The sequence below is a fragment of the Diaphorina citri genome, unplaced genomic scaffold (genome assembly GCF_000475195.1).
Source record: "Diaphorina citri unplaced genomic scaffold, Diaci psyllid genome assembly version 1.1 scaffold111, whole genome shotgun sequence".
Taxonomy (NCBI): domain Eukaryota; kingdom Metazoa; phylum Arthropoda; class Insecta; order Hemiptera; family Psyllidae; genus Diaphorina; species Diaphorina citri.
The window spans coordinates 219,443-232,696 of record NW_007377548.1 but is presented as its reverse complement, the minus strand read 5'-3'; the positions used below and the strand labels follow the sequence as shown (position 1 = coordinate 232,696).

The 13,254-nt window shown below is 38.4% G+C and overlaps 2 protein-coding genes, 1 long non-coding RNA gene and 1 pseudogene across 5 annotated transcripts; 2 read left to right on the top strand and 2 right to left on the bottom strand.

Moving 5' to 3' along the window:
* Positions 1–1,076: 1,076 nt before the first annotated feature.
* LOC113465473 lies at positions 1,077–1,377 on the bottom strand (annotated as a pseudogene).
* A 1,672-nt stretch (positions 1,378–3,049) lies between these two features.
* LOC103524649 (phosphoglycerate mutase 1) lies at positions 3,050–11,850 on the bottom strand. The gene is made up of 4 exons (XM_008489682.3): positions 11,689–11,850; positions 11,123–11,352; positions 3,975–4,242; positions 3,050–3,296 (listed from the first exon to the last, which is right to left on the bottom strand). Exons 1-4 carry the CDS (start codon positions 11,834–11,836, stop codon positions 3,121–3,123), a joined length of 822 nt encoding a protein of 273 aa, XP_008487904.1. The 5' UTR covers positions 11,837–11,850; the 3' UTR covers positions 3,050–3,120.
* On the top strand, positions 4,569–8,915 carry LOC103524648. 3 transcript variants are annotated; one of them, XM_008489680.3, is made up of 6 exons: positions 4,569–4,932; positions 6,014–6,146; positions 6,351–6,656; positions 7,194–7,396; positions 7,808–7,839; positions 8,021–8,090. In XM_008489680.3, the coding sequence occupies exons 1-6, from the start codon at positions 4,774–4,776 to the stop codon at positions 8,064–8,066; spliced, it is 879 nt and encodes a 292-aa protein (XP_008487902.1). In that variant the 5' UTR covers positions 4,569–4,773; the 3' UTR covers positions 8,067–8,090. The 3 variants fall into 3 exon arrangements, with proteins under 3 accessions (XP_008487902.1, XP_008487903.1, XP_026675805.1); XM_008489681.3 differs by lacking the exon at positions 6,014–6,146 and adding an exon at positions 5,320–5,452; XM_026820004.1 differs by lacking the exons at positions 7,808–7,839; positions 8,021–8,090 and adding an exon at positions 8,814–8,915.
* On the top strand, positions 9,479–9,909 carry LOC113465470. Its single transcript, XR_003390172.1, has 2 exons — positions 9,479–9,583; positions 9,789–9,909. It is a non-coding gene; the product is annotated as an uncharacterized LOC113465470 (long non-coding RNA).
* Positions 11,851–13,254: the final 1,404 nt, after the last annotated feature.

Below are 13,254 nucleotides of genomic sequence, written 5' to 3'. Positions count from 1 at the left end.
AACATTACCTGAAAAACCGACAGCAGCCGGATCAACTCCGCGCACACACGAACGCTGTTTGCAAGCCAATGTTTGTGGAAAAATGATTGCAAACGATGCGCGCTTGGTGTAACATTACCTTTAGATTGGCAGGTGGCGCGCCTGCCTAGGAAACCCTAGATCGCGAATTCGATTTCTTGCCGGAGTGAACTTCATCGGCTGGCTTTCTAATCCCCTCTCTTCCGTGGTCTTATACCCGCTACTGACGCTTATATGTAGGTCTGTCAAACAGTTTGAACACTAGTGCGACGGGAAAAGCTTCAGACCGCGGTTTCTCAGACGATCTGACAGACCTAGGTCTCGAGCTTTTTCCGCCACAAACGTTCAGACGGTCAGAGTACGTGTAGCCGGCATTATAAGTAAGAAAGATTTACTCATATTTATGAACAAAAATTCTCGGTCTCAGATCAGTCTCAAGCAAATTTTGGCTAATCAGATGCTTGGAATTGATGTTTTTTTTTTTTAAAAGAGGTTTGACAGAGGGAACTGTAACTGCTAGGGTCTTATTGTCCCGAAATCGAAGGGAGAAGGAAGACAGGATAGGAGGAAAGTCAGCCGTAGGTTTGACAGAGGGAACTGTAACTACTATAGTCTTATCGTCCCGAAATCGAAGAGAGAAGGAAGACAGGATAGGAGAAAGCCAGCCGTTTCGAGAACGAACATTATCCCATCAGGATAAAATCCGTCCCGGGCGGGAATCGAACCCGCGGCCTAGCGCTTACAAGGCAGACGCGCCACCCGAACATTATCCCATCAGGATAAAATCCGCCCCGGGCGGGAATCGAACCCGCGGCCTAGCGCTTACAAGGCAGACGCAGTCGTCCCGAAATCGAAGAGAGAAGGAAGACAGGATAGGAGAAAGCCAGCCGTTCCGAGAACGAACATTATCCCATCAGGATAAAATCCGCCCCGGGCGGGAATCGAACCCGCGGCCTAGCGCTTACAAGGCAGACGCGCTACCAACCAAGCTAACTAGGCTGGCTAATTGATGCTTGAGCATTTGCTGAGAGCCAGCATTTTGTTCTAAAATATGGGTGTTAGACAGGTTCACGTAGAGACTTACGTTCAATATGTTTCACCAGACCACGCAGTGAAGTCCCATGTGTGACCACTAGGACTTTCTTCCCCTGTTTAATCTCAGTGGCGATGTTTTCATTCCAGTAGGGTAGGACTCTCATTATGGTCTCCTTCAGGCTTTCCGTATGAGGAAATTGGTCCTCATTAGGGCCGTCAATTTTGAAGTTAGGATTGGTGATGATATCCTGGTAGTACTTGTGATCTTTGGTCATTGGAGGAGGAAGAACGTCGTAACTTCGTCTCCAGATTTGAACCTGAAAACGTGCAAAGTTATTGTTGATACCTAATAGGAAAACATGAGACTGTAGACCCCAAGGTCTACCGACATGAACTTTCAAGATCTGAGCAAGAGCAGATCACAGCAGATGCGAATATCAAAATTCATGGACCAACAAGTCCTAAAATAGGGTCACAACTTAATACTGACACATTGCATAATCAAAATGTCGAAGGCGCAACATTGGATTTTTGTATTGAGAGAAGTGTTTAGTAGATTTTGAAGGCGCAATTTTTTTTTGTAAACAATCTGATAGGCGGGAATTTTTGAATTTTTGGAATTTAAATTTCTGATTTTCGGTGCAAGGTGTTGGATCTAGCACAGGGGAGCGTGTTGAGGACGAGATTTTTCGAGAAAAATCCCATGACAACAGTAGGGGGATGGGATTTTACTTTTCATAAAACGTCCCTTTCCCACCATAAATTCTTTGTTTATTTTTGACTTGTAATTTTTATAAATTTTATTTTCTGTTTCTCAACTTTCTCAGAACCAATGGAATTGGAAAGCCAAATGTGCCAGGAACATCACACTAAGTAGAGGTGCTGTTACAGAAATCAGTGAACCAACTGATATGATGGCTGGGAACCAAGAGGAACCAACTACTCCCAAAAATATTACAACTGTTCCCATGAGTAAGATGATTAGCAAGTAGATCTGGAGGTATATGAGGACATTGTTGACTGGGTATACAGACCAGACTGCTTTGACGACACAGGAATATAACAGAAATGTGAGAGCAGTTGAGATCAAGATACTTGTGGCCATTGAAACAATGGCTAGTTTGAATCTTGCATGTTGATAGACCAATCTTTGCGAAATTTTCTCAGGTGTATGTGACAAACAAATTATGATACATATGTTGATGAGGGTACACATTGGAACTAATACCCCACATAGGGGAAGCAACAAAAATGGAAAATTCATATTGATTGGTGATTTATGCTTCAAATAGGTCCCACTAATTATTCATTTTGAAATTCAGTCCTAAAAATAAAATTTTGAAATATCCATTTTGAGCTCCAGCTCCAGAGGCCATCAGGGTTGAAAGTCTAACCCCCGTATGTATGAAATCTTAAGATAAACTTAAGTTTAACTTGAAATGAAAATCTTGCCAAATTTCATGAAATCTAGCCAGTTATCTCAAGAAATGACATGAAATTGGCAACATTGTTCGTCTTAAGTTAAACTTAAGTTTATCTTTAGATTTCATACATACGGGGTATAAACTTGCTATTGGAATAGAGGTTTGATAGAGGGAACTGTAACAACCCGAAATCAAAGAGAGGAGGTTAGGATAGGAAAAAGTCGGTGGTTCCGAGAACGAATCTTATCTGTTTGGAATAAAGTCCGCCACGGGCGGGAATCGAACCCTCGTCATCTCGTCAGTGGAGCTGTATTCCAATAACACGTTTATCCGGAAAAGATCATCTCACACTAAACAGTTCTGGATCCTTCTCGGAAAAACTTCATACACAAAAAAAACTAGGGTGCCGGAAGCCCAATTGAGTAACTGGGTTCCTGAACTCTAATATTGAAATCTATATCGGGGAGCTCGACAACAGCATTCCAACAACCTAAATCAGATTAAGTAACCCAATTATAAGAGTTCTTCCACCCTAATTTGGTGCACCCAATCACTATTCCCCCCCCCCCAGTGTATGAGTTGAATAAAAGAACACTATAAGTACAGAAGTTCCACTGTTTCATTTTACATCACTCGAAGTGTTTCACTGTTTCTCTTCATATCCACTAATAGATGCCACTTTCTCCATGGCTTTCGACACTGTCTCTTCGTCACATAGGAACTGGCGAGGTTTGGTGGGTGTCAGATTAGCATCCAGTTTATACACAAAGGGGATGGCAGTGGGAATGTTGAGTTTCATGATTTCGGCATCACTGAGTTCTGAAATTATTCAAATAAAATTTATACCATTATACCTACATCAGCAAGGAGGGTAGGTAAAAAAAAAACATTGCTCCTTTAAGGTGATGTTATTACATAACAAAACCCGCTTTGTAAATTTCTTAATAGATCCTGAATGTGTTTAAAAATACCTATATTTATTTATGTTTTCATTTCCAATTTATGTTTCCAATTTATGTTGTCCAATTTATTTATGTTTCCATTTCCAATAATTATATTATTAGTTCCTCCTCTTTACTTAGGGCTCAAAACCACAGTCTACAACCATCCTACCCTTTTATATTATCAAGAAAAAGAGACAATATGAAACAATTTTGGCACCATAGGGACCAATTTGGTCTATTAGATTAGAGGAAGGTACCAAGGATTGTAATTTAAAGCAAAAATTTGCAACCCTGACTATAACGTTCGTACCTACATTAAACTTTTTTTTTTTTTTCAGAGGTTTGATAGAGGGAACTGTTTCGAGAACGAACATTATCCCATCAGGATAAAATCCGCCCCCGGGCGGGAATCGAACCCGCGGCCTAGCGCTTACAAGGCAGACGCGCCACCAACCAACTAGGCTGGCTAATTAAATTAATGCTTGAGCATTTGCTGAGAGCCAGCATTTTGTTCTAAAATATGGGTGTTAGACAGGTTCACGTAGAGACTTACGTTCAATATGTTTCACCAGACCACGCAGTGAAGTCCCATGTGTGACCACTAGGACTTTCTTCCCCTGTTTAATCTCGGTAGCAATGTTTTCATTCCAGTAGGGTAGGACTCTCATTATGGTCTCCTTCAGGCTTTCCGTGTGAGGAAATTGGTCCTCATTAGGGCCGTCAATTTTGAAGTTAGGATTGGTGATGATATCCTGGTAGTACTTGTGATCTTTGGTCATTGGAGGAGGAAGAACGTCGTAACTTCGTCTCCAGATTTGAACCTGAAAACGTGTGAAGTTATTGTTGATAAATACCTGTAGGAAAACATGAGACTGTAGACCCCAAGGTCTACCGACATGAACTTTCAAGATCTGAGCAAGAGCAGAAGCGAATATCAAAATTCATGGACCAACAAGTCCTAAAATGGGGTCACAACGAGTAGATCTCTTAATACTGACACATTGCATAACCAAAATAACGAAGGCGCAACATAGGATTTTTGTATTGCGGGAAGTGTTTAGTAGATTTTGAAGGTGCAATTATTTTTTTGTAAACAATCTGATACGCGGGAAATTTTGAATTTTTGGAATTTAAATTTCTGATTTTCGGTGCAAGGTGTTTTGTGTGAAGTGTGAACTTTTTCAGATTTTCTCTCGAAGGTTGAAAGGTATTTGTTATTTGGTCATATCAGATGAACATGTGAGATCGTAATTCGTATTGCAGTTCGGAGGTAGGTAACTGAATCAAGTGTTATTTCCTATCAACAACCAATAAAGAAAAGAGTACAATCCTACCAAGCATCAACATCAACTATGTCTGAAATATCAATATCCCCCATCATTCAGACTATGCTGTTTGGTTTGGGAGATTGTAGGAAACCTCAGGAAGCCACCTCCTGTATCATAGAGGAACACTTGCAGCAACAGCTGGACTTCATTGTATACAAAGCTCATGCATGCAGTGGTAACTCGGTAAGTTAAAAATACCTGGAAGTACCCACCTACAATAACTCACCCGTTAATTGAACAGCTCTTGAAGATTACCTACTTGCCAGAAAATCGTTTCTGCACATGTGCAGAGATTTTGTGAAAATGTTCAAGGTGGGATTTCACCAATATTTTTTCATTGCCTAAAAGGCCTGTTGAGCTAACAGCCTGTTAAGTTCAATTGATTTCTATAAGCTTAACAGAGCTGTCAAGCAAACAGGCCGTTAGAGGCTAAAAAAAAAAGGTTGGTGAAACCCACCATAACCAAGAGTTTTATTAACAGGATGCTAATATTGGTTGCAAAAACTCTATTGAACATACTAACGCCTATGTCCAATTATTATGATATGAAAATTGTTTTTGTCTTTCCAGGAAAGTGAGGAAATCACCGTGAGAAATATCTTGTTCCTGCTGAGGAATAACCCTGTACGCCTGCAGAGAGTGTATCAATATTTTGATTTGAAAAGTAAACGACAAGAAATCACAGGAGCTATTAGTGGCACAGGTAAAACTATATTTACTTACTTACCATTTAGTATTAAGTTTTCAAATGACCCTCTAGTTAATGCCTACTTTTACTGTTATGTGTATGGTAGCTAGGTATTATAACTCTTTGACTCTGTTTTTCTCATCCTATACAACTTGTCATTGTGTTTTCCCTTAGCTCAATCATTTTGAAACTCGGTAAGTTAAAAATACCTGGAAGTACCCACCTACAATAACTCACCCGTTAATTGAACAGCTCTTGAAGATTACCTACTTGCCAAAAAATCGTTTCTGCACATGTGCAGATATTTTGTGAAAATGTTCAAGGTGGGATTTCACCAATATTTTTTCAACATTGCCTAAAAGGCCTGTTGAGCTAACAGCCTGTTAAGTTCAATTGATTTCTATAAGCTAAACAGAGCTGTCAAGCAAACAGGCTGTTAGAGGCTAAAAAAAAGGTCACCATAACCAAGAGTTTTATTAACAGGATGCTAATATTGGTTGCAAAAACTCTATTGAACATACTAACACCTATGTATGTCCAATTATAATGATATGAAAATTGTTTTTGTCTTTCCAGGAAAGTGAGGAAATCACTGTGAGAAACATCTTGTTCCTGCTGAGGAATAACCCTGTACGCCTGCAGAGAGTGTATCAATATTTTGATTTGAAAAGTAAACGACAAGAAATCACAGGAGCTATTAGTGGCACAGGTAAAACTATATTTACTTACCATTTAGTATTAAGGTTTCAAATGACCCTCTAGTTAATGCCTACTTTTACTGTTATGTGTACGGTAGCTAGGTATTATAACTCTTTGACTCTGTTTTTCTCATCCTATACAACTTGTCATTGTGTTTTCCCTTAGCTCATTCATTTTGTTCAACTTGTGTCTTTCCTATTTCATACAATTCCAGCCACCACAAACAAAGACATAGCAGCTGATCTGAAAAGCTGTTTCTTTACCGGGACTAAGAAATCACGAAATGTCAATGTCAAACAACTCATCCTGGAATTCTTAGACGACTTCAAGATCAAAATAGATGGCGAGTTTATTGATGAGGCCAAACATGAACGACTTTTACGACAGAATGAATTGTCCATTGAACATTCCAAAGAAGACTACCTTGTGTATGAAAAGAGTAGAAGTGTCTCTTTTGACTCTTGGAAACATCAAAGGGAGTTCAATGAGTGGCTGGGACACAAGCTGAAAAATAATCCTGGTAAGAATTATCTCATGACCAAGCCAACTAGGGGCAGACTCTTCAGGGAGGGAGGGAGGAAGGAAGGAGAGAAAGGAAAAGAAAGAAGTAGGTACTCATGTACAATGTACAAACCTACTTTGCAGAAAATTGTAGTCACAAGAAAGATAAACTGGGACACAAGCTGAAAAATAATCCTGGTAAGAATTATCTCATGACCAAGCCAACTAGGGGCAGACTCTTCAGGGAGGGAGGGAGGAGAGAAAGGAAAAGAAAGAAGTACCTACTCATGTACAATGTACATACCTACTTTGCAGAAAATTGTAGTCACAAGAAAGATAAACATATTCTATCTATCAAGTTAGAGAGTTCAACTCTTTTATTTAATTTTCAGGTGTATCTCTGTTAACTCCAACAAGCTATGAACTCCTCCAGTATTTGGCCAAAGAAATAATTGCTCAAATCATTGACTATGCCATTCTGTTGCGGAACGAAAGATAAACATATTCTATTTTATCTATCAAGTTAGAGAGTTCAACTCTTTTATTTAATTTTCAGGTGTATCTCTGTTAACTCCAACGAGCTATGAACTCCTCCAGTATTTGGCCAAAGAAATAATTGCTCAAATCATCGACTATGCCATTCTGTTGCGGAAAAATGCCAAGTCTCAGAGTATCAAAAATTCAGATTTGACCTCCACTGGCAATGAGAAGGTGGTACCCAGGCCTGAAGCTGCTGTGTTTCCTATCATGCCAGATGAGGTAATGGGTACAATAAATTGGTCAAGTGATTTCTTTTGATTGTTTAAATAAGGCAAAGTGACTCATTAGTGCAACTGTTGAGGTTCCTATTAATTATATGATAACATCTGCCAAAAGAAGGACTTGAGTCTTGAGTAGTCTAGGTCAAGGATTTCCAAATTCCATGTTGGAAATCACAGGCCACATACACATACACAGGGGAGCAGGACCGTATCCAGGATTTTAACGAGGGGAGGGGGTGGATGCTCCACATTTTCGGAGTGCACCCCATAGTAAAAGAGCAAAAATGAAGCCCGATGGGGCCCACCCAAAAAGCTTTGCGGGTCACATTAGACCCGCGGGCCGCTAGTTGGAAATCGCTGGTCTAGGTATTTATAAGCAAATTCTTATTTCTTCTTTTGTTCGTTTCAGGTGAATGAAGTGATGAGACGTTGCCAGTATACATACATGACACCTCAAGCGGCGGTAAATTGCGAGCCTTGGATGGAAGTGAAATAAGACTTTTTGGCTTTAACAATGGACTTAATCCTTCTGGAATTCCTCTTAGGAACAATACACCAAAAGCCCACTCAGAGACTTGGGTGTAACAGCATGTTTGCTGTTACACCCAAGTAACAGCCCTACATACATGAAGCCTTACCAGAGTGTATCGTACTGCATTATCTTCTGAACCAAATTTCCCTGTAAATCCGACTTCTCCCTTTATTGTCGTCACTTGAATAGGTAAGTAAAACAAAAAATCTTTTCTCAAGCTATGCCTTATAGTAATTGTTAAACGTTGCGTTCTGTAGTCACCTCAAGCGGCGGTAAATTGCGAGCCTTGGATGGAAGTGAAATAAGACTTTTTGGCTTTAACAATGGACTTAATCCTTCTGGAATTTCTCTTAGGAACAATACACCAAAAGCCCACTCAGAGACTTGGGTGTAACAGCAAACAGCCCTAAAGGATGGGTTAAGCTTCTACGAATTTCTTAGAAACTCATAACCCCTCGTATCTTTTCAAACTACCCCTGACCAAAAGATCGCCTAAATATCCCCTGATGTAAACCTCAATTTATTTTATTACGTCTTATACTGTAGGAAATTTAAGGTGGTGAGACCTTTCAATGTCAAAGGCTTTGGATAAATCAAGAAATCCCAATATTAACAACCTAGACGGGACCTTTCAAAAGCATTTTAATCTAACTAACAAAAGCATTTTAACTCACTTTCCTCTTAAAGAATTGTACTGCTATCCAATCAAGCTCAAGTTGATTTTCCTTGTCACTAAGTAGGTAAGAAATTTGCTAGGTGGTACCAAGATTTGGTGGCATTTTGTGTGTACATTTTGGTGATACATTGTACATAGGTATCTCATATAAATCGCTGGTCTAGGTATTTATAAGCAAATTCTTATTTCTTCTTTTGTTCGTTTCAGGTGAATGAAGTGATGAGACGTTGCCAGTATACGTACATGAAGCCTTACCAGAGTGTATTGTACTGCATTATCTTCTGAACCAAATTTCCCTGTAAATCCGACTTCTCACTTTATTGTCGTCACTTGAATAGGTAAGTAAAACAAAAAATCTTTTCTCAAACTATGCCTTATAGTAATTGTTAAACGTTGCGTTCCGTAGCAATCTTTCTCCTCCCTCCCTATTTTCTTCTCCCTCACATTTCTGTCAAATTTTTCAGAAAGCCAGTGGATAGTTTGAGCTAACTGGTGGCCCTTTGATGAAAGAAATGATGTAGGAACTGGGTAGGTACTAAAGCAACAGTATAGCCCAGACATATTGTATACTGTGTTTGGTTGAAACAAACGTAAGCGAGTACCCAATAATTAAGCCAATAATTCATTGTTGACATTTTGATTTATCTCAGACTTGAGCTACTAACAAACAACAATGTGAATGGAGATTTTGCCTGTCTCTCTTTTTACGGGTAATTTAGATAAAATGAAATCCAAAAATATTACAAGATCTTATTCTTGTCTACACTCAGCTCGGTGTGTTTTATTCAGTGTTTCAGAGAGTGAGGTTGATTTGACATGAAATCAGGTAATCTTACATGAAATGTTAATTCCACAAACACCTCAGTTGTTAGTTTTACATACATGAAGCCTTACCAGAGTGTATCGTACTGCATTATCTTCTGAACCAAATTTCCCTGTAAATCCGACTTCTCCCTTTATTGTCATCACTTTAATAGGTAAGTAAAACAAAAAATCTTTTCTCAAACTATGCCTTATAGTAATTGTTAAACGTTGCGTTCTGTAGTAATCTTTCTCCTTCCTCCCTATTTTCTTCTCCCTCACATTTCTGTCAAATTTTTCAGAAAGCAAGTGGAAGTCCGAGGTATGAACACATTAGGAACGTTTCAAAGTAAACTGTGACTTGATTGATATTGATTTCAGACTTCTGTCTTCAGACCCTCTGAGAGATCTTGGTCTTAAGCCACACGCTTTCCGGCGGTCTGACCGACCGTCTAGCGTCTGAGTCTTAGTGGTCGGCATTAGACGTTTAGTCACCTCAAGCGATGAAAGAAATGATGTAGGAACTGGGTAGGTACTAAAGCAACAGTATAGCCCAGACATATTGTATACTGTGTTTGGTTGAAACAAACTAAGCGAGTACCCAATAATTAAGTAATTCATTGTTGACATTTTGATTTATCTCAGACTTGAGCTACTAACAAAGAACAATGTGAATGGAGATTTTGCCTGTCTCTCTTTTATGGGTAATTTAGATAAAATAAAATCCAAAAATGTTACAAGATCTTATTCTTGTTTACACTCAGCTCGGTGTGTTTTATTCAGTGTGTCAGAGAGAGTGAGGTTGATTTGACATGAAATTAGGTAATCTTACATGAAATGTTAATTCCACAAACACCTCAGTTGTTAGTTTCAAGAAATGACATGAAATTGGCAACATTGTTCGTCTTAAGTTAAACTTAAGTTTATCTTTAGATTTCATACATACGGGGGTAAATTTCATTTTTGGGTCTGAATTTTAATTATGAACAATCTACTATTTTCTGTGCAAAAGTTTCCTTTTTTTTTACAAATAATACATACTTAAGTTTACTAACTTTTTTTTTAATTGTCAATAAAGCTCTACTTTCGGTGGTGTAGTGGTCAAGACGCTCGCCTGGTAAACAGGAGGGCGTGGGTCCAATCCCAGCCGAGGTATGGAATTTTATTCTTTAAATAATTTGAGATTTTGACCACAATAATAGTAGTAGCCTACTTTCGGTGGTGTAGTGGTCAAGACGCTCGCCTGGTAAACAGGAGGGCGTGGGTTCAATCCCAGCCGAGGTATGGAATTTTATTCTTTATATAATTTGAGAATTTGACCAAAGTAATAGTAGTAGCATACTGCTGGAGTAAAGGGACTTTTCGGTCCTATGCAAGCAGTATAAATAAGCACTATTATTATTATTTTACTGAAGTTATTTTTAGCAATGGAAAACTTAAGTAAAATAGTATTTACAAAGGATGTCTAAATTAAATAAATTAATTAATAGTGACTTATTATGTATTACTTTCGACTGCCTGACTGGAGTAAAGGGACTTTTCGGTCCTATGCAAGCAGTATAAATAAGCACTATTATTATTATTTTACTGAAGTTATTTTTAGCAATGGATAACTTAAGTAAAATAGTATGTACAAAGGATGTCTAAATTAAATAAATTAATCAATAGTGACTTATTATGTATTACTTTCGACTGCCTGTAAGTGCCTCACCTACCTGTTCTAGTCCGTACTTATTCGCCATCTGCAGCTTATTATACCCAGTGAGATCTCCGTAATGTCTTTCATTCAAACGCCAAGACTTGGTCACTTCTGGAGATTGACCTAACTCCTGCAGTATAATTTGAACCGTGTCCTGGGCACGTGATAATTGAGACGTGAAGACGTGATCGAACTGGAAACCTTCATCACGTAGGATTTGACCCGCCACGTGCGCCTCCTTGATTCCTGGAAATGAAGGAAAGACAGGAAATTACAGGTGTTTAATCTGGAGTTATTTCCTAGATGGGGTCGAGGATTCGTAGATTCGTATAAGCTTAACCCGACTTTTTTTAATCTTTTTTAATAAACTGATAGATTCTGACGTGACTTTGTGAAGATTCATCTTGAAAAGAAGAACACAGGTAGCTTATACTCTTCACAGTTGGGGGAGGTTTTTTTTTTATTGTTTATTTATACAGACATGTTTCACCATTGCTGGCATCATCGGTGTAAAAAATTGCACATAAGAATCTTGCACATCTTCCTTCCTTTCTAATAGCATATTTTCCTCTCGTGACTTACCGTTCTCACTCAGTTTGGAGTCATACCAGCCACAGAACAGGTTTCGTTTGGTCCACTCGCTCTCACCATGCCGCAGCATCACCAGTGTATAACAGTCTTCACTCATCTTCCTCAAGTACCGAAGCCACCTGTTTAGCAAACCAAACATAAAAGTTTACTTTAGGTTAGGTAATGAAAGTTTACTTTAGGTTAGGTCAGGTAGTGAAGATTTACTTTAGGTTAGGTTATGAAGGTTTACTTTAATAAAGGTATATTTAAATACAAACGCACACAGATCAAATGAAACATAGACCTTTCTGATGAAGCACCAAAACACCGATCAAAAATCGACCCTTCTCAGATGAAATTCAAGTTGCATTTGATTTTTAGAATTAATTTACTTGAATGAGATCTACAAGTCAAGAGTAAAGTACAAAGTCCAGAGATGGCTGAAATTTCATTTTGCAGTAATATGTATTTGTAATAGAACATAGAACCCACGTCCTCCAGTTTACCAGGCGAGCACTTTGACGCTATGAGAGTTTAAGTTCCCAGTTTGTCATACTAAAATGGTTCTATACAACAACCTGCTATGTTGTTTATATTCCCATATTAATTTGAAATATTTGTGGCTTCCTAACAAACACGCCTCCTCAATCTCTTCACTGGCGCGGCTCTAACTCGCTCTATAGAGTTGATTAGGTTTATGTTCTGGAATGCTTGGAATGTGGTTGATAAGTCATTTTAGAAGCGTGTGGTATTTTGGGAATGTGTATGCTTTTATCTCACGATGATGGTCGCATCGGATGTTAGATATAAGAATGATTTGCTTGTCTTGCAACAATGATGTTGCTCAAAGGAAGCAAATATTTCCATTGGCTAAATGCGACGATGAAATGACCTTACGGAATCTCTGTGTCCAAGTGCCGAATAAGCATGAAAAAATATATCATCACTTCTTCCGGTAACCCTTCATATTGTGCTCAGTTATCAAACAAAAATCAAGCTGAAATTTATTTATTGAAAATTCAATTTATTGAAAATTTATTTATTGACAATTCAATCTTTACCTAGTTACATAGGTAACCTATTATAGGTATGTGTGTGTCATAGGGCTTAGTTTCAAGAAACTTGTGTTTCGATGTCGATCACTAAAATTGTTTGAATTACAAAGAAAGTACAAAAGAATAGATGGCCTCCTCAATCTCTTCACTGGCGCGGCTCTAACTCGCTCTATAGAGTTGATTAGGTTTATGTTCTGGAATGCTTGGAATGTGGTTGATTAGTCATTTTAGAAGCTTGTGGTATTTTGGGAATGTGTATGCTTTTATCTCACGATGATGGTCGCATCGGATGTTAGATATAAGAACGATTTGCTTGTCTTGCAACAATGATGTTGCTCAAAGGAAGCAAATATTTTTTTTGCTAAATGCGACGATGAAATGACCTTACGGAATCTCTGTGTCGAAGTGCCGAATAAGCATGAAAAAATATATCATCAATTCTTCCGGTAACCCTTCATATTTTGCTCAGTTATCAAACAAAATCAAGCTGAAATTTATTTATTGAAAATTCAATTTATTGAAA

Bases quoted from the DNA above. Each gene is read 5' to 3' on its own strand.
- LOC103524648 (XM_026820004.1), top strand. From the start codon at position 4,774: ATGTCTGAAATATCAATATCCCCCATCATTCAGACTATGCTGTTTGGT. The intron at 6,147-6,350 runs GTAAAACTATAT...ATACAATTCCAG, and splicing joins AGGAGCTATTAGTGGCACAG to CCACCACAAACAAAGACATA. The intron at 7,397-8,813 runs GTAATGGGTACA...TGTTCGTTTCAG, and splicing joins TTCCTATCATGCCAGATGAG to GTGAATGAAGTGATGAGACG.
- LOC103524649 (XM_008489682.3), bottom strand. From the start codon at position 11,836: ATGTTTGGTTTGCTAAACAGGTGGCTTCGGTACTTGAGGAAGATGAGT. The intron at 11,353-11,688 runs GTAAGTCACGAG...CTTCATTTCCAG, and splicing joins CTCCAAACTGAGTGAGAACG to GAATCAAGGAGGCGCACGTG. The intron at 3,297-3,974 runs GTAAGTCTCTAC...GAATAATTTCAG, and splicing joins TCTGGTGAAACATATTGAAC to AACTCAGTGATGCCGAAATC.